The sequence below is a fragment of the Lissotriton helveticus genome, chromosome 6 (assembly GCF_964261635.1).
Source record: "Lissotriton helveticus chromosome 6, aLisHel1.1, whole genome shotgun sequence".
Classification (NCBI taxonomy): domain Eukaryota; kingdom Metazoa; phylum Chordata; class Amphibia; order Caudata; family Salamandridae; genus Lissotriton; species Lissotriton helveticus.
Window position 1 is genome coordinate 1,040,645,559 of NC_136067.1, and position 20,937 is coordinate 1,040,666,495.

A 20,937-nucleotide genomic window follows, 5' to 3' on the forward strand; every position below is an offset into this window, starting at 1 on the left:
GACACAAAGCACACTGGTGACTTGCACAGTGAAAATCTCAGTAACTGAGGACCAGCAAGGACATGTTCTGTTTTCGATGGGTCGCTTTTTATCAGGCTCAGAGTCTACCCTTAGCACCACCTCTTGGCGCTAAGGACAGTCGCGGTTATGGGAGGGTCTTCCTTATTGTGTGTTTCTCTTCAGTGGAGACCTATGTGACAGGTTGTGTGGCCATCCACATGACGTGCATCTGTGTGGACAGGGAGTCTTGTGCTGCTAACTGTCGGCTTCCGGGTAGCCAGCCCCTAGAGGAGTTGGTTCTTGCACCCTTGTTTGACTTCTGTGTTTGCAATGAATCAAATGCTGCTACTTATGGGTTTCAGCAAACAACAAAGCGCTACTTGACTTGACTGTGCAGTATTCTTAATTGCATTCCGATTGCTCTGCATTTCGCCGTTAGCCTTACCTGCCCACTACTCCCTGGTCTGCCGCTGGTGTTCCCGTTTGTGCGGAGGGAGACTCGGGCAAAAATCAGTCTGACACCGGCGCGGATGCCATCTTGGGAGTGTAGAGTTAGCGGTATAGTTGCTCGCTCCACTTCAGGAAAAACACCATGAAAGCAATGTGGGCCCGGATGTGCCCGGCCGGGACCAGGGGCCAGAGACCCTGCCCCTCGCCCCAGCCAGTGGATACAGTACAGCTCGGGGGAACTATGCTGCTTAGCAGGTCCTAAGAGCGAAATATGTACACAATCCTTCCCGCCCTCGTATGACCCGCCTATATGCTCACAATGTGGTTTCCACCTAACTACAGACCATCAATCCCCCCAACCAACCCACAGAGATACAAAATGTTTCTACTAAACTGTAGATCACTGCCTAGACACACAGTTGAAATCTCCGTTCTCCTGGAAGAAGAGTCACCTGAAGTGCTGATCCTCACTGAGACATGGCTTACACCTAGTTCCGAGCCTGATCTCGTCCAGGCTTTGCCCTGCGGCTACTCCATAGTGAGAGTGGACCACCCCGTAAGGAAGGGGGGGGCGGGATAGCCATTATATACAAAAATGATCTAACTTGCCGTTTAATTGGCAGCCCCATTCCAGACTGCGAAAACGCAGTTTTCTCTGTCGAGTTTTCCCCTGCCCTCACCCTCTCGGGCATCTTAGTTTATCGAATCCCAGGCCTCTTAGGGGATTTTTGTAAATTACTGCCAGACTTGGCGCGAACTTAGCCAGCTCCTCTGCTAACTTCTCCATATTAGGAGACTTCAACCTCCATTTTGACAATCCCCTACAGACATTGGCAACTGAACTCTCTAAGGACCTAGCTGTCTTTCAACTCCTACAGAAAATTAGTGAACCTACTCATACAAAGGGCCATTTATTAGACCCTATCTTATCAAATCTGGATGACTTACTAGGGGGGAAACCCATACTGGTCCCATGGTCAGACCATTTTCTTATACCATTTACATGGGCACCACCTCATAAAATAACCCCCAAAACCCCCTGTATTATAAAACCCACCCTTGGTCCAAACTCTCAACGGAACAATGGACCACAGTTTTGGAAGAAACCAAACCGTTCCCTCCGTAGATGTGATCAAGGCCAATGACAATTTCAACAATTGGCTTAAAACATCTTTTGATGCTCCTGTCCCATTGAAAAGTATGAAAATTAAATCAGGAAACACAGAAAAAACGTGGTACTCACAGGTTTTACGTGGTCTAAAGCAGAACTGCAAAAAACTGGAAAGAGCCTGGAGGAGGAGTTTCTCCTCGGACTCAAAGGAAAAATATAGAGAAAGCATCCACCTCTACAAAGCCGAAATCAGAACAACACAGGCAGCCTATTACGAAAACAAAATTCTAGCTGCGCACAATTCAACTTACGAGATCTTTAGTATTGTTAAATCCCTCTCAAAGGTCCCACCCCCATCTGCCACCCCTGGTACATCAGGAGTATAATGTGACAAATTAGCAGAATTTTTTTCCACTAAGATCGAAACCATTTTTTCCTCATTCCCCCCTCTCAAAAACTACCCCCCAGTCCACCCGCCTGAGAAAAACCTATCCTAGATAGAATCCCGGCATTGGAGATGCCAGTATTAGAAAGTCTCCTCTCCAAAGTAAAAAGTGGATCACCCCAAGACCCCGCCCGCTTTGGAAACTAAGACAGGTGGCGGTTGTGATCCTTGACCTAATTAACACCGCACTTTCCTCAGGGGTCGCCCCCCCCCGCATGGAAGAAAGCTATGGTAACGGCCCTCATGAAGAAGCCTAGCCTCCATCCTTCCATCCTAGGAAATTACCGCCCCATCTCCTTACTCCCAGGGATTAGCAAAATCACTGAAAAATACGTCAACTCAATACTCTCCTCTTTTCTGGAGACTTTTAACCTTCTCCATCAGACTCAGACAGGCTTCCGCCCTCTACAGGGCACAGAGACCGCCCTGCTCTCAGTAGTGGAAGAATCCAGGAAAATAGTAGACTCCAGTGGCAGTGCAGTGGTCCTGCTTCTCGACCTCAGCGCGGCATTCGATACCGTAAATCACCAGATTCTAATCCATAGGCTTAGTAAATTAGGTATTACAGGAACTGCCTTGGCTTGGCTACTTTCCTTTCTAGACAATAGATCCTTCCAAGTCTTTAGTAATGAGGTAACGTCCAAAAGAACTCCCCTTCGCTGCGGAGTGCCTCAGGGATCATCCCTTAGCCCTACGTTATTTAATGTGTACACCTGCAGCCTCGCCGAGGCAGTTCTCCCCTTTGGAATACATATAGTCACCTACGCAGATGACACGCAACTGGTGATTGGGCTCAACATATCAGAGAACTCCCCCCTCCATCTGCATTCATGCTTGGAAGAAATTGCGACCTGGATGAATGACTCTTTTCTCAAATTAAATGGGGAAAAGAGTGAAATCATGATTCTGGGTAATCGCTCTCCAGTTGAACTGAAACAAATATGGCCTGCCTCGCTAGGCTTAGCCCCTACGCCCAAGACCCAGTTAAAGAGTCTAGGTGTATGGATTGACCAAGACCTTACATTTAAAATCCAGGCACAGGAAACGGCCGCCTCGTGCTATGGGGTCCTGCAAATGATTTGGAAAATCCTTCCTCTCCTGCCATTTCAGGCCAGGAAAATTATGATCCAAGCACTTGTCCTGTCCCGGCTGGACTATGCGAACGCGCTCTATTTAGGTGCCCCCGCTGCCACCTTTACAAAACTACAAACCATCCAGAATAGGGCCGCAAGACTTCTACTGGGCAATCCCAAACATCAGTCAGCTAAACCTGCTCTGAAATCTCTGCACTGGCTCCCAGTCCAAGAGAGAGTCAAGTTCAAATCCCTATGCATCGCCCATAAATCTCTTTCTAAAACTGGTCCACCTATTCTCCACAACATTATTCAGCCCAATGAGCCCAACAGAAGCCTCCGATCCAAAACCCAGAACCTGGCCATTGTTCACAGTATTAGGAAGACTAGAAGTGGAGGTCGACAATTCTCGCTTAATGTGGCCAAACTGTGGCACTCCCTCCCCCTTCATCTGCAAGCAGAATCTAATCATCTCTCCTTTCGCAGAGCTCTAAAAACACTACTGTTTCCTTAAATCAGCTCATAACCTCATCTTTGCTACTGTAAGCGCTGGGATGCCTCCGGGTAGCAATGCGCTATATAAATGTCATTCAATTTCAATTATAGCTTTACTGATGGTACAGATCATAGTCTGAAATCATTTAAGAAGACAGATCGGTAAACCAATAAATAAACAATGCTTTCCTACCTTACTATGACCTTAAGTCCACATAAGGCACCAGAACTGGGGACAGAATACAGAGGTGACACCCGAGCTGGGTGCAATAATCCACATAGAGCCTGCCGAGCTCTACATAATAAGTGCGTAGATTCCTACACAACTGGATACAACTCACTAAGGAAGGCCTCCAGAAATGGACGCAGTATTACAAATACATAGTAGTGCTCCAGAAAACTAAACACTATTTCTGAAGTGGTTTCAAGGGCAAGGCAAAATACTACAGGTGAGGCCTCCAAAGTTTGGTGAAAAATGTCAGAAGCCGCCTCCACTACTGGACTTAACACTCTTTGTGACACCTCTAGAAAAGAACCTGTAGAATTAGCTCAAGATCACGGGTGGCTTTGAGAACTGGACACAAAGTCAGATAGAGTATTAAAAAATAGACACTGTGAATCTAGGGGCCGGATTTAGAGCTTGGCGGTATTCCCGCAGTGGTGGAGGAACAGAGTATTGCGCCAAGCTGAAGGTCTTCCGCCTGCTGTTTTTAAATGTATACACGATACACAGAAGACCGATGTCACAGTGTTCTGTGCTGGTGAACTGCCCACCGTTGCCACCTAGACGGCGGGGTCCTGCCGAACAGATTTGGATGTCCCCATTGGGCTGACTGTGTCCTGTCGAGGGGTGACCATAGTGGTGGGGAGATATGTAAGTAAGAAAAATGCATTTACATAAAAAACATACGTTGTGTATGTAGGTTATGTGTAGTAAGCATATTTTGTACAGTCTGCATTGCACCCCACCAACCTTCACACTCCATGCAATATATACCTGCACACACCACCAGCACCTACCTTCGGGTCCTTCAAAATGGGGTACCGGCCAGTCGCAGTCACGGTGCAGCAGGTAAGGGAGGACCTGGAGAAGGAGTAGAGGACAAAATCTGGAGGGCGGGAATCCTGGTTGGAGTCCTGCCGCCTGCTTCAGCCTATCCTGCCGTAGGGGCGGGGAGCGAAGGCTTCCGGAGTCAGTGGGACCGCAGCAGTCTTTTCTCCCATTGCCAGCCAGCATCTAAATCAGGCAGGTGGACCACCAGGGCGGCAGGCAGGGAGACTGCCAAAAGAGCCCACTCCATCCAGAAGTGAATACCATCTATGAATGCAGTTCACCATGTGAGGCCATAACAGCGGTGCACAGTATGCCATGTTAGACCTCCGGAGCTGTAAGCAGCCTCAGATTTAGGCATAGCATCTAGATGTGACCTCCAGAACTGTTCACAGTGCACCATGGGTACCTCCAGAAATTAACACAACACTTTAGATGTGCCCTTCGGAATTGAACACAATGCACCAGGTGCGACCCCTAGTAGCAATGCTCCAGATAAGGTATTTTGAATTTCGACAGCCAGCTCACAAATATTTTCAAGCTCTGGACACAATGCTTGAGGTGAGGCAATAAGAAAAAAACAGAGTACTTCAGAAATGACCACCACAACTTGACAGGTCCTCCAGATGTAACATCTACAAATGGATACAATATCCGAGATGTGGCCTCTAAAACTAATAGCAGTGTGCCATGTGAGACATTTAGAGCTTGGCACAATTTTTCACATTTGGCTTTAGGAACTTGACCTCCTATTTGAGATAAACCTATATCGCTGGACACAACACTCCTTTATGGCACCTGAGCTGGGTTCAGTGAATTTATTGTGGCCTTTTTAATTGACACAATGCTCAGGTAAGGTCTGCAGCACTAGACGCATCACTCCAGAAGCAGCCTCCATATTTGAGTTAATATTCCAGAGTTGGCCTCTAAAGGTGAATCACAGCTGCCACTGGGCTCCACACGCAGCCTAACCACAAATGAGTTCTCTAGAACTGGACGCACCAACCCGACACAGTATCCCAGAGGACCCCCTTCATAACACATCACTATTGATGAGGCCACACCTTTGTAACACACCCTGCTTTTTCCTGCTGATTTATGGTCTCATCCTCTGCAGCACAACATTCCATTTTTCTACTGTGCCTGTGGGCATTCCCATTGTTTAACCACTTCATGGCTATTTATCATGGTAATTAAAAGATTCTTAGGGACAATTATGGTAGTCAAAGAATACTTAAAGACTAGGGAAGCTTTCAGAGCTGCTACCTGTGCTGTGATTGCTGTGTGCTCATGAGCTAAGCACTTGCTGCCAGCTTTTCCTTCTTGTTGATGAAGTTTGTACATTTGCGGCTGTGCTTTTGCTGTCCCAAGTCTACATGTGGGGGCTACAAGCAAAGCAGAAAGCAGCATGATTGGATTTGCCAGTGCTTTCTTATTTTGTTATTTTGCGTTTGCCAACCTACATAAACACATTAATGAGCATAGCAGTCTGTAACTACCCTGAGTAAGCACGGTTATGTTATAAAGTATGCAAGCATTCAGGACAGAGTGCATTGCATGTGGGTGGAGTGGTAAATACAGGTGGCAGGCCTTCACATTCACACATTGGGAGCATTGTTAGAGCCATTTTACATTCCTGGAAGATCAACTCAAGTAAGGCGATGCTATTTGAAGAAAAGGGGTTTTAGTCGGGTATAACTCGTCACGTTTACACAATTTAATTGAGGGGCTGCGTGACCTGCCTTTTTTTCCCCCTGTTGACCACTACCATAGAAGGAAACACTCATCTTCCAAACCTACAATGAATGTGGCCAGAGGAAGCTGGAAAGGCTCCATTACCCACACATCACTCCTGCTCCAAGAGCTTGCGTCAGATTCAGCCATGCCTCAGACATCACTATACCTACATGAACACTAGCGCTAAGAGGTCAAGCGAACCTCGCCTCCCACCTTACACGTACATATTGTCTGGGCATTGTATGCCCCCTAGACCTGGCAAACACTAGCAGAGGTGTCCTGCACCTTTGTTAGAGCAATCCGGTACTTTTGCAGAAATAGTCAGTTAGCTTGAACTGAGCTATTATCCTTTGCAGTGTAACCGTCAGGATACTCTGTCCCTAGTCTAGTGTTTCTTCATCTAAAGTCAACCCTAGCTTGAGATGAACAAGTATCAGTTTGATTGGACAGGGAATCTCAAAACTTTGAGAACCCCCTTTATGAACGTGGTTTCCCTGAGGATGAACAAGATCTCTCTACTCAATGTGATCATTCTGCTGTGTGAACAGGAATGGACTCTATCTCCAGTTTTCTCCCAGGAACGGTCGGAGAGTATTGTATTATTGTATGGAGACCAACCCCTCATCCCCACTCTATCTGGTAGTATAAGGGGGTGGGTCAGCCTTTTAAAAGAACACGCTTGATCCACCATTCATTGCCTCATATGGCAAGTTGTGCCCCCCTTAATTGCCCTCTGTCAGTGGGCTGATGATGTATATTTACTTTGCCAGTTCATTGGAGGTTGTTGTAGTCTATATTGGAATTCATGTATGGGTTCTGTTGACAGAGGCTTCAGTGGATGATCAGATTCTGGGCCTTCCTACTTTTCAACTTGCTATCTACTTTCTGCATTAAACATATAATTGCCCCATTAAGACGATTGGAATACTGGATTACTACATCAGTCCCACCTGCTGGCTCTTCAGTCTGCATCTGGAAGACAAAACCTTCCATTGATGAGGCTTACATGGGATCCTGGTGACTCTCTTGTGATCAACTCTCACCTCCTATTGTTACAGCAATATTATGGTTGACACTATTGAGTTATAGGTCATAATTCAGGAACCTGGCAGTCCTTCTCATGAACTAGCAAGAGAGGGGTCATAGGTGCTACATAAAGAGGGCTGTGAGGAACATCCCTGAAAGCATATGAGCCATAATTCTAACATCACCATCACAATCTTCCAGAAGTAAAGGCCTATACTAACGGGGAGCCAGTATGGTAAGCCCCCACTTTCCAATACATTTTTTGTAAAGCATGAACGCACAAAACACTGAAAATAAAAGAAGCACAGAAACATGGCTGTAGTGATTTTGAGTCCTTCTATTGGTCTCACCACAAATGTATCTCTCACGATTTTGACATACCTGGCTCACAGTATGGTTTAAGGTGGACGCATGCAGCTTGCTTTGTTAGTGGGTGTCTGAGTGTACAGCTGCTTCTTTCTTCCCACATAGGCCATAATTTGTTGGAGTATAATTTAAGTCACTCCTGAACCTCTGAGAGACGGAGTTATTTTGTGGTGGGGCTGTAGTGCAGAAACCCCACCACAAGTAATCTCCCCCTTATCAAGGAATGCTTTACAACACAGCCAGTCTAAAGGAGGACTGTTTACCTGTGGGGTAAGTGTCATGCTTTCCTAAGCGAGGCTATACTTTGCGATGTCATGTTATGCTATGTAGGGGGTACAGGTAAACATGCTTAAGGTAGACCTCGATAAATGTTAAAAGAATTTATAGAACGCAGCAATTACCCAAAGCTGTCTGGCACTGACTCAAAACTACTCGCCCACTCGCTATGGCAAGTCAGATGCTATCAGGATGAGCTATTTGTATGGGCTTCTGGCCTGCCTGGCCAGAGACTTCAGCTGACAAAGAACAGGCGTTATTATAATTAATAAAGTGAAAGACCAATGAACATGCCTCTAAATTCTGTTACGTTTGCTGTGCGTTCAAAAGACAGAGGTCAGAGCCCAGCTTATGTTTTCTTACAGATTCTTCCTTATTTTATCCTGTAGATCATGTTTGCAAAGCCTCTAACTTTGCTGTCAGAGAAAGAAAAGTAAAGTAAACTGTCTGACAATCATGCTGGTTGCAATGAAAGTCAACGAAAGTCTATAGGATGTCAGTTTTCTTTTTTTAAAGCATCAACATACCTTGTAAATGAATTGTACAAACATTTCAAAATATATTTCAGTAGTTGGGAAAGCACTTTTTAAATATTATTTTTAATTCTAATGTGTGATGGAAACACATATTTTAATAGGATCAAAACAGATCAGTACACAATTTACTTGATGTGCAAATGGTAAATATTTGCTGAAACCCAATTTCCCCATTATCGTTTGCATGCTATATCATTTTATCAGTAAAACTGCATGCCAGTGGGGACGTTTTTGGCCATTTCAATGGAAATGTGCTGTCTGTAAATGACAGAGCACTACCACATCATGCTTTAATAATATATCTATTAAAAGTGAGAGTTTTAAAACATGAACTTAGAAACATTCCTGCCCTGCCCTTATAACAATGCTATTGATTAACCAAGTGAGGGAATATGTGTAACTTATCTGGGCTACATTTTGTTTCTACATGGTGCAAATGTTTAGTCTGTTAAATCAAACATAATAGCTTTTGTACATCAGATATGCTGAACTCAAACACTGCTTAAAGAGTTCAAGTAAACCCCAAAGAAATTACAGAGGCACAAATGACACCTCAAATGCTCTCTTTGTTGGTAGTGTGTGAGAGCAGTTAGGCTTATCAGAGGGTAGTGAAAAGCATGTATTGCATACACAAAGGCAGTAGGTGTGACACATGCTCAATAAAGAAATCCGACAACAATTTATAAAAATAACACATACTTTTATATGAATTTCCATACGAAGATCATCAGAATCGGGTACGTTTTTTTCGATCTTGGTTTGTATAAAGGTAACAAAAATGATTAACACTTTTTTTTATAACTTTTCAACACGATGCACAGCAGCCACAATTCTCTACAACATAGCCAAAAGTTCTGGCTAAACACATAAAGTCCCAAAGGCGAGACTTATTGGCTATGCCAATGCTTGTTTTTATTTGCGATACTTATTGAACCTCTTGCTATTGCTAATTGAAATGATATGATAATTAGAGACCCAATTAACTAGCTATTCATAATTAATCTATATGCAGATGATGATGCACTGTTTTTAAAACCTGATTTGGTGGCTCAACGAAAGGATTTTAACAGGTTTTATCAATTCCAGGAGATGGGGATTATAAGATAAATAAGTGGAAGACAGTGATTTTGTTACCTAATTGCACTATAAATACTTTGCTTGTAGAACTGTGACCACTTGTAAACCAGAGACCAAACGGATATCTAGGAATATATACAACCACAAATCTAACTCGACTGAAAGATATTTTATAGAGCAACAGCCACTTCTGGGCAAGAATATATTGCAAAGATGGAGAATGAATTGATATAGATATCAAACTGATTTTTTAAATTTAGATGTATGGAAAAATGGGTAGCGATTGAACTGCATATATCAGGTTTGCCAAAAGTTTTAGGTTTTGGTCTTTTATTCAAATGTCTTATTTCTTAAAGAACTTCGATCCAAAAGCTATGACAGTCAGATGAGAACTAGTATAACATCTCGTGGAGTAAAATACTCATAGATTGGTAAAATATTGGAAAACTAGATTGATAGAAACTAGGTAGATGTTACCAATAGAATAATTCAGAAACGGGAGTCTTCAGAAAAGTCTAATATTATAGCATAGTCATGTAAAACGATAAACCAATATGATTTCTCTCTACGCTATTCTGACAAATTTTCATAGAATGCAATTTTTTACCAAATGGTTGTTACAAAGAACACCTGCTTTTTAAAATATAATCAACTCGCAAATTGCAACAAACTGTTTCAGTAGCTCAATGAAAGAGGAGGGTAACTGGACACGTGATGTGGTGTTGCCCTATGTTAACAGAGTATTGGGGATCCAGGTGGCAATTTGTCAGGCTACACTAGATCTAGGTTTACCAGATGATCCACAGTTCATCTTTTAGGGCTAATTGTCAAGCGCAGGACTATGCTCAAGTTATATGAAAAAGTTATATCCAGCTAGGCTCATAGCAAGGTCAAAATGTTTGGAAAATTGGAGAACAACACTAATACCAATATTTGATCAACAGAATAAAAATTCTGAAAGTGAAAGAATATGAAAAGAGCTGTGTGGTGAGGACAGGTACATTCAGGACATTTCAGACACTTTAGGATCTTTTTTTTCTTCATAAAAGCCGATTGGTTTATATTTGTGAATTTTAAGAAATATTATTAGACAAATCTAAGATGGTTGGATGTAATCTGAAAAAGTAGAAGAACTTGAATGGAGAGATGCCATAATAGACCGTGATCATTAAGCTATGTAAACTGACTTTGTGATCTATTTGTAGGTATAATTCATGAAATATTGTAATGAACTGAATAAATGTGATTTCGTCCACTAAAAATATTATTTAAAATACAACAATAAAGCAAGCATTGACAAAACCAAACCTATTGACTTTGCCAAAACTTACCTCCCTGGCATTTTTGATTTTCTATTGTGTCGAGTGGCTGGATATTTTCATTTCTCACCGCCATCCTATATCTTTATCTGGTCGGTTTGCATGCTTTCTTCCTAATTCTTGTGTGATGATTAGGAACTGGGTAGGCGGCCAGGGCCTGTTGGTCTATAATAGAAGCAGTGGTATGTACAAAATGTGATTACTGCTGTCAACACCAGGCTGAATGAAAGGCAGCACATACCCCAGCCAGGCAGTTGTGAAATAAATGCGCTATTGAAACCTAGAGTAGGAATGGGGCCATCTCTTCACTTCATGAATGAAGCTGACAGAGGGTGTTTTGAAAGTTATGAAGGAATGTTCACATGTATTATTTACAATGTCTTTCTTCTTTAAAAAGTGCTTGTCATCTCAGTTTTGATCGTTGTCCTTACATGCTTTATGCTCTGTTCTTTGCAAGGGGGAGGGGGGGGGGGGACACGTGTACAAAGCCTTCCTTTTGAAGTAAGATTCTGTTCACTAAATCTTGAAGGCACTTGCGGGATCATTTTAGAGTCAGTAGTAAACATTGGTGGCAAAAGCTCTGCAGTGAAAGTTACACTTGTGCCAGGTGTGTATTTGTGCCTGATCACTTCTTACTGTAAAAAGAATATGGAATAATGTGTGGAAATGTTTTTTGCAACCTTTCTGCCAGCATTAACAATTTATTACTGTGGATAAAGGCACATGTAAAATCCAAGGGCGTCGAATCTAAATGCAAAGAAGCAGAATATACGCTCTGCTTGTAATGGTGGGAGCATACTGTGCACAAAAAGTATGTTTTTTTACACTAACAGTGTGGTCAAAATGACCCTTTGGTAGGTTTTTGGCCATTGAGAGATGACTACAATGTCATTGTCCGCCGTGGTTGTTTCGCTGCTGTTTGATAGATATTTTAGTCCTACTAAACGTGAAAGGTTATTAGTCTGTGAAATTTATTTATCAGGTTATACTGTCACATATGGATGCATAGAACTTGTGTCAGTGCTTGCAGGTGGTGGTACCCATCACAAATGTTTTGGGGTCCTGGAACAATTTTTTCTTCTTCAGACTTTGACTTCGAGCTAGAGGGTGCAAGAGAAATATGAGAGTAAGAACAAGGAATAGAAAGACCGGAAAACAGTAACAAAGGGAGAAAGCAGGGCTGAAAAACATCCAGCAAAAATCATATTAAGTGCAGGAATTATAATGTGGTGGAGAAAATGGGCTTTAGGTGAAATCATAAATGGGCAGCTCGGGTATTTGACAACCTCTGGATTGGCATTGCTTGAGGAAGGCTCTCAAGAAAAGCTTTTGGCCACTGCACTTTTTTAGGTCGAGCCTAGAGCAGCGCATGCGCTGCTTGCTCGACTTTTAATAAGGGGGTTTTCAAAGTGCTACCAGAGGCTTTTGCTGGCCTCAAGCTTGCGTGCATGTGTGCGTGCACGCGCGCATCCGCCATGGGGGTTTCTGTCAAGGAACATTAAGCCTTGCGTGCGCCAGCCCATCTACAGCCACACAATCTTTTTTTTACTACTGTTTCCCTTATCTCTACCCAGGCCTTGTCTTATCTTGCACAGGGCCTTATCGGAGGTTTTATTGCGGGTATCTTCTGTCTCTTATCCGTCCTTCCTCTTAAGCTGGTGGCCGCCATTCCAGACTATCCAGACTATCCACGGATCTCATTACTTGTCCAAATTCTCCCTGATGTGTTTACTTTTCTTGTGGTGTTTGTTGTCAGCTGATCTATTTATGTTGTTGACTTTTTACTGGTTTATAATATGGGTTTAGGCTGGGCAAAGGTAGATTGGACCAATGCCTGAACCTACAATTGATTATTGGAAAGTATATGATTGCCAAGAAAGGCGTGCTATTTATGACATGTATGGAGTTAACATCCGCATTTGAACGAGTAAAGATAACTAAATTGTGGAGTGTGTTGATTGATCTTAGCGTGGATGGCAATATATTTATTTCATGCACGAACCATATCTGGACCTTGTCACACCAGTTAGGTATAATCGATCTGGGAGCCTATATGGACATGTTAACCTAGTTAGGGAGGGTAAGACAACGCTTCATCTTGGCTCCAGTTGTATTTACATTATACAGAAATATTTGGAGCCTAACTTTGTGTGCAGCTTGCAAGGATATTCCAAGTGCAGGTCTGCAGCTTTTACTAGCGCTCCTTTATGCAAATGACGCAGTCCTAATATCTAGGACTCCTATAGGACTGAAACAGCTGGTTAATTCTTTGTGGACTTTAATAGCTCCTGGAACGAAGTACCAACTATCCGAAATCATATAATAGTTGTCGGAGGGGGCAATGAATTATCCAGGGTACTTATTTTTCAGACTTGGGCGTACTTTTAGATGAACAAGGCTCATGGGTCCCTCAAAGGAAGGCAAAAAGGAATGCATTTTCGAGAGTTGCAGCAGCAGTTTTTGATTTTACTAAAAGAATTGGGGCAAAGCTAATCGAGGCACTCAAATTACTGACCTAGAACTCACAAACTCTACTCACCTGGCCTCAAATCTGGTGAAGTATCTTCACCTAGGTGTATTGCTCTCTTGTTATTCTCTTGCTTGTTGATCTATCATAGACAAGGCGTTATACATTACATGGCTCAAATATATTAAGGTTTAAATTGGGACGTCCTGAATTATTTGAGAATCTGCAAGGCATTGTAAAGAGGGACCCGAGTTGGGTAAAGGAGTACCTTCACCTCAAACTCATTCTTTCATTGACTGTAGTGTTGTTAGTTAATGCTTACGCAATGCCTTGAATAAGTTAGAATTTGCTACACCATTTTCTGTTTAGACGCCATTTTGAAAGACAATCGAAAATAATCCTAGCTATTTCTGAGAAATACCCTTTGCTGAGTTTTTTTCTGCAATAAAGAACTGTAAATACCAGTGCATAGCTTTCCCACTAGATAGAGGCCCTCGCTCACATGTCTGGTAGTGTTATCGCAGCTTAGGGTGCAATGACCTAGGGGTGAGCTGAGTTTCGAGAGCAGAAACTGTTTTTTTTGTATTTTACTGTGCTGCTGCATGTGCCTGGAAAATTCCACTGTGGGTGTATTTTTAACCAATCATGAAATGACATATGGTATCTCTATGCTTCCTGATCTTTAGTTCCCTCTGACTGTGCAGCTGGGGCTCCGCTCTGAGTGTATACAAATAAACAGCTATTGGTGTATGTTCTCCAGTCTCTCTCCGACTCTTCATTTGGTATGGAAGGCTGAGAGGTGGTCTACAGTGACCCGGGTCGGCCCCAAGTGGGTCACTTCCTTCAGTGTGGTGTTTTCAGGTGTCCCTATTGATGTGGAGCAGGGTTGTCATCCTCTTGAGCGCCCTTCATGTTGAGTGGAGTGTGGTACTTTCACCTGAGCATAGGGCTTTGGAGTAGTATCACCCTGTTGTTGAACTTACTCCCTGTTGACTGTAGTCTCTTACTTTCCACTGTCCCAAGCGTTTGGAAAAGTATTGTCCTCATCTTGCTCCTCCTTACTGTTGATTATAGTGTGGTTCTTGGTTTTTCGAGCTGTTGCTACCGGTCTCTTTCTTATTGTTGTGGCAAATGCTTCATATTCCTTTAGGGTGGCCCGTAACAATTCTTGCAAATAAAGTAAAATCCAAGTTAATTAAACATAAGCACATAAATAACTGTTGGGTGGTTTGCTGCTCATGAACTTGATATATCAAAAATAGCTGATCTAGCCCTGGGAACCTAGAAATTTGAGATGGCCATTTTTCATTTCCAGTAAGCATTAAAGATAAAAATCCGAAATCAACAGTGTGCGTTTTAATTGCCCAGCATCCAGATATTTTGTCTGCCAGGCCGTCTGATTAGCAACATTCTGTTGCCTAGTCACTGAATAGGACTTTGGTAACAATGGTAAATTTGCTTATGACATATGTTGTGTTAAGATTAGAGTACTGCAGAAGTTGATGGTAACATGCATGTTGGCTATGCACATTTGCAGATCTTAGGGTTACCAGAATAAATGTGAAGTCCTGGTGGGTTGCCTTTTTCAAGATAAACATGTTGTGCCTCAAAGTGCCCCGTGTGTTTTCATTGGTGCAGTTCAGCGGGGTGATGGTGCTATCTTTCCAAGCCCTTTATTGGTCAGGTATGGGCACTAAGACATGTGGCTTACAGTAGTTTTCTCACTTTTGAATCTGAGTAATGATAAATTTAGGGAAGAGCAAAATGTTGTGAAAATTAGGCAAACATTTATTTTGAAGCATCTTTTGTAATAGTTAATTGTGAGTATTCGCCTCCCATTAAAACCCTATATGAGAGACCAGCAAGGGGACTGGCTTATGTAGAGAATGCCTGCAAGACTTTTTTTTAAAACCTGGCCTTCCAGGAGATATTGACTCAGTCACGCATGTGGAAAAATTGTGGAAAATTTCGTACTTACGAAAATTCACACATTTTGTCAATAAAAATGTTGTACACCCCTATGCTAAAGGTATCTGGTTTATATTATCATCACACACTCCACACTGTCAAACTGAACGTAATCCTGCCTTTGGCATTCACTTTTAGGCCACCAGCCACTTACATTTAATTGCTACATGCACTGGGCCAAATGGAAATTTTAATTTCTCCAAAATGTATCACAGTGTCTTGCAGATTGAAGTGCATACTTTAGTGAGTATCAAGTCATGTATCTTTGCCTCCACTGTGTCTACATATTGTTCACAGTTATGAACAGTTCATGTTAGTCCTTCAGCATCAGTCCCTTTTCCAACCTTGTTCTTTGAGGTGTGTACAAAAATCTACCAGGCCATCCCTTAAGATGTTGTTTAGGGTAAACACTCACTAATCGGAAAAATTAGTGAGTAAAAACAATTTTTTACCTCAAGTTCTCAAGTTGTCAGGTGAGAGAACTCCATCCAATCGGGAGTTTTGTTGGACTTGTAGTCTTGTTTGTATAAAGGGAAAATAAATCTAATAGTGGCAGAATGCAAGGAAAAATTATTGATGGCCAAAAATGTGCCTTTGAAAAGGGATCACTTGAGGTCTGTTTTCTTTTTTTAATGCAAATACAGGCTAGTCCTTCCTAAATCGTGTGTTGTTTTCTGCTCAAAGCGCTTTCACTTTTTATGCATTATGTGGTGAGGAAAGTTTGTACACTGCCCACCTTTTAGATCAGATCTTTGTACTGAACGGCATTAAACAGAGGCAAGCACTCTGAAAAACAGGAAGCTAGGCGGAGTACAAAATTTGGCTCTTGTGGTCAGGGCTACATTTCTTCACAGCCAGAAACAACTGTTCCCACAGTGCATTGCACTGGCATCCGCTCTGCGCCTTCCTTTTCTTTCATGCGAAGTGCTCAACTTGGTCACAACCTCACTAGCAGGCACAACGGGATCACAATGTGGCAGGGAGAAGTCGCAAAGTGATGGATCTGATGGCGAGCTTGCCTCAATATAGTGAGTACAGGAAGTGCTTGTCTCGTCTTGCTCAATGTTCATTTTGTTTATATAGCGCATACTAGTAACGCAATTGTTTCTAGGCACCGATGAGAAGCAACACGGTTACTTACTTTTTTGGTAGCCGAGAGGTCACATCAAGATCTACTTGGCATGAATTTCACATTTTCAGGCAGGTGAATTTCCTGGGTTAGTGTATAGCTACCAAGCTTCCCAGGTCGTGAGCGATGAGCTGATCCTGGCCGGGTTTTTTTTACTTTCAATTCTGGGACTTGTAATCCTGGGAACGTGGCAGGTCTGCAAGTGGTCGTGGTTCACTTGGATGTATCATTCTATGCCATTGTTTTGCAAGCATTTTACAAGCCGCGGGCATCTTTTTCTGTGGATGGCTCAGTTGACTGCTTAGGGGGCATCCCTTTACACTGGAAGGTAGACTACATTGCGTCATCAAAATGCAGGCAGGTCTGGGGGACAACTGGGTGTGTAAGAGGTCAAAATAAGCAAGTTTCCAGTTTAAAAACGAGAAGTGCATGAGGTTGGGATTGTTGCACATGTCCAAGAGGATGCTATTCCAGAGGCGAGAGAGGGACAGTGCAAGGGCAGCCTCCCTATCCTCTGCGCCTGGAGCCGCTAGGAGGCTTGATGTGTAAGCAGACTGAGCCGATGAAAGAGGAGGTGGAGGGTGAGGAGAACATGGAAGAGGATGAGCGAGGAGACAGTAGAGGGGCAGCATTGGGAGGAAGAGGGGACATAGATATAAGTGGGGGGGGGGGCAAGAACAAGATTGGAGGTAGAGTGGATAAGAGGTCTACATATGAGGAATTGGGCTCCATTTTAAGCTTTCTCGAGTATTTTGTATGCATACTGGCTAGCAGAGAGAGTATTATAGCCCTTTAGGCTTCAGTTGGCTAATATAACAACTGGACGTAACAAGGGCTGGGATCTTTGAAGAATTTCCATCGGACAAAGGAATATGCCCAATTCAATTTTGGTGACAATGCTGATAAGAAGTTGTGTTGACGAGAGACCTAGAACTGATGACTTGGAACTTAGATGGTTTACATAGTTTCAAAACCTCCTTAAATAGACGATCTATAATCTGCCTAAAATCAGGACCTCTGGAATTATGTGATTCCGCGGATGAGGCATTTATTGCATAATTATGGATTTTTCGCATTTGCCACATAATATCTGTTGAATAGTTTGACATTTTACCTTACAAAATTGATTCCAGCTTTAACGTATTAAAGTTAGTAAAAAAGTGGTGCCACATATTGAAGGTCCTTCGGAACAGTTGACTGGTCACTTTTTAATTGTCTATAGCTGTATTTGAGTGTTGAACTGGTATTAACGAGGAGTAACTTGTACCCAGACAGTGGTTGCAAAAAAATAACAAAATCGTGCATGCAGGAATACTGTCATAAAATGTGCCTCATTCTGCCGCATATTATGTCTTTTCTTGTCACATATTTAAGTCAACTCTGTCGCATAATTGCACCTGATCTTCTTATAATCCAGCCACATAGTAAACACTTAGTGGGAGTTTTTAAAGCACTACTTTAAAAACAACATATTTTCTGAGCAACAGAATATGTTTCTGAACGGTACTGCTATACAATATAGTCCTTTGACATGCGTAGATATGGGAAGGCTCTTTTGTGTGACCTCCCACGTAAATTATGGGCAGCATACTTGCACTGTGGAACAGTTGTCTCTTTGTTGATGACAGAAAAATACTAGTGAGTTCCTATTTAGTTTTTTTGAAAAATGTTGGCTTTAGTTGATTGAATTGGATTGTGTAACAGCCTAACCTAGTACCCTGTTCCCTAGGCCTCTCCTTTCTTCTAGCAGAACAGCAGTGTTATTTGAGAAAAAAGTAGCAGCTAGCTTTATGCTGTGTGCAGCCAGACTATTTATTCTGTTTCGCTCTCTGCTCACACGATTATGTATGAGGCTGTCATGGAAAGAGCTACTGCTGACGAATAGTTGCAGTGTTGCTCAGAAGTTTCTCTTCGAAGGCTCTGAGTGTGGAGGACGCAATATGGCGACAGTCGTTTTATCAAGCGGATACCCGAAATATAGACACGGTGTAAAACTCCTCGGATGTGCGAGTACCATGTGACTTGACTTCCAAGTGTATCTCTCATGTTTGACAATGCGATTGAAAAACTAGGGTGCCCTACTGTTGGCCTTAGTGGTGAATTTGTGTCAGTACATGCACAAGTTACTTCAGGATTATGTAGGCAAGCATATGTGTTTCAGCACTGCTCTATCACCCTCTGAGACACCTTCTCTCAATGGAGCGGAGCACCTACCTCACATTGTAGAGTTTACTTTTCCAGAAATCTACTTCTGGATACATGAACTTTTGGTCCATCTTTCTACGTGCTGAGAGTCTTGATGCAGAGGACATTATTGGTGAGAGTGCTATGACTCGCGTCACAGGACTGTTAATGGGCGTGCTCCAGTTGCAGGCTGCTAACAGCCAATAAAGGAGATGTGCGTGTCTTGTAAGCAGACATGATTTCGAGCTTGTGAGCTGGATTAAGAACTTCAACATATTAGCTTTTGCCTCTGGAGAGTTGTCCCACTCTCATATTCCAAGCAGAAAAAAAAGAATGGGGGGGGGGGAATCAATTTTCCATAAATACCCATGGTCATCGAGGTGAAATACAGAACCGGGTTTCTTGATATAATAATCTAAAAGCTTGTTGGAAAATTGATGGAGTGGTCCAGCCAGGAAAGCAATCTAGGGATGATGTCTGGTCCGTCCCAGAAATCCAACACCCAAACAAAAGCGTCCAGTGCTGAAAAAACAAAGCCATCTCTTACGGACTCTACACACCCATAAGCTCCAGCGCAGTGTCAGAACTTCCCTAGGTTACTACACAGCCTAGAGCCTTTCCCCCATCCCCCCCTCGTCCCAACACAGTTTGGTAAATAATTGAGTTCCAAATCCGGTCTTTGCATATCATAAATTCTCAACCAAGTGGAAATCCCAAGAAAAAGAGAAAGTATCCCAAAACCATCTCACATAACTGTGGACTAACTTAGAACGTCAGAGAAAAAATCACACTGGATGAATACATCCGTCTCAGTGGCAGTGAAACTTTTGTGGAATGGAATACGGGGCTGCTTGTGCTAGCTGTTCTAATGCAGCCTTGCAGCACCATCCTGTCAGTGTGAGCCTTCGTCTGTGTGCGGACTCACTTGAAGCTCGCCGACAGAGATATGGCGTGTGCCCGTGAATAGAGACTATGTAGATCCGTACAGGTGAGATCAGGTGAGGGATATAATGTGGACTCCTTACAGATGGCAGTAAGTAGAATTTACGCTCCCAGCCACGGCTCAAGAGAAACTCCAAATGTGGCTTCCAAGAGGAGCATTTCCTGCAATGGGTCAGGGGCAGCAGCTCAACCTATGGCTCTAGCAGGCAGCCGGTGGGTACTCCATCGCTAGACGATGAGTTACTGTTGTGTCACAGGACTTTGGTTCCTCTTGTACTGTTCACTGGATGGCAAGGATTCCCATTTAGGCTTTGTTTCTCCAAAGGTCAAGTAATCGAGCAGTCAATCCTTACATTAGGAAGTGAGGGTTTACAGCTTGTTGCCAGGGCTGTTTGTGTGTCACAGGTCATATCCTTTAATGATATGGCTAGAAGGGAAAGTGCCACAGAGCTCTGTGGGTGCAACCACAAAGCCACCTGAAGCAATATTAAGCTGCCATTGTGGGTCAGGCAATCACCGGGAAAAGAGCAACACTGCTTGAACTGCTTTACAAAAATTCTACTTGATCATAATTACTTTTTTCAGATGGCTTGATGGGTGTTCTTTATCGAGAAATACATCTACCACTTTAAATATGATTTGTATCCTGCATACTGGACAATGGTGAAGTAGCTCTCGTTGGCAATGGCTTTGCTGCCCTTCCTCAGTGTGAACCTTTTCTCTGTTTACCCTTGGTAAAGACAATCACCTTTCGTGAATAAGCCACCTCCAGAAGGAATGCTTTTGCTAGATCATGTGCATCTACGTACAACAGTGTAAACGAAGTATTCATGATCGCTCCATCTTCTAAGCCTAAAAATTAAAATATGGCTGAGGCCAACCTTTGTTGGGTCAGACCACCATTTTGTGGCCCAAATCCTAAACTTGACACTTAACTGAGAATAAATAAACAGACGGACAAATACGGCCACCTATTGACCCCATGTACTAACTAACAGCTGGTATCTGGGACCTCAGGCCATGAACCAAGACTACATCTGTCAGATGCAATAGAATGCAAAATGAAAGCCCTGTGCTAGAGCATGGTGCCCCGCTGGACTGGACTAATCTGTAAACCTAAAAGGAAGATCTGATACTCCAGTCAAAATGGGGAGGTAGCAAGGCCTAACCCTAGCAGGGTGCACCCCACCCAGTGTCCGAGCTCGGCATTGAGCCGTTGTAGACTCACTTAGCTGAAGTCCACCCCATTGCCTCGTAAATTATGCAGAATGAGAGGTTTATGGAA

The 20,937-nt window shown here is 43.0% G+C and overlaps 1 protein-coding gene across 2 annotated transcripts in view; it reads left to right on the forward strand.

Moving 5' to 3' along the window:
• The window catches only part of UTRN (utrophin), a 1,532,463-nt gene that overhangs the window by 172,939 nt on the left and 1,338,587 nt on the right, over window positions 1-20,937 (forward strand). The window contains exon 1 of one of the 2 annotated variants that reach the window (XM_078648678.1): window positions 16,314-16,425. The exons of the other annotated variant lie outside the window; for it this stretch is intronic. Within the exon in view, the coding sequence (XP_078504804.1) occupies window positions 16,395-16,425 (31 nt within the window). The 5' untranslated portion in view covers window positions 16,314-16,394. Of the gene's footprint in view, window positions 1-16,313; window positions 16,426-20,937 lie in introns of those variants that run through there. 2 annotated transcript variants of the gene reach the window in all.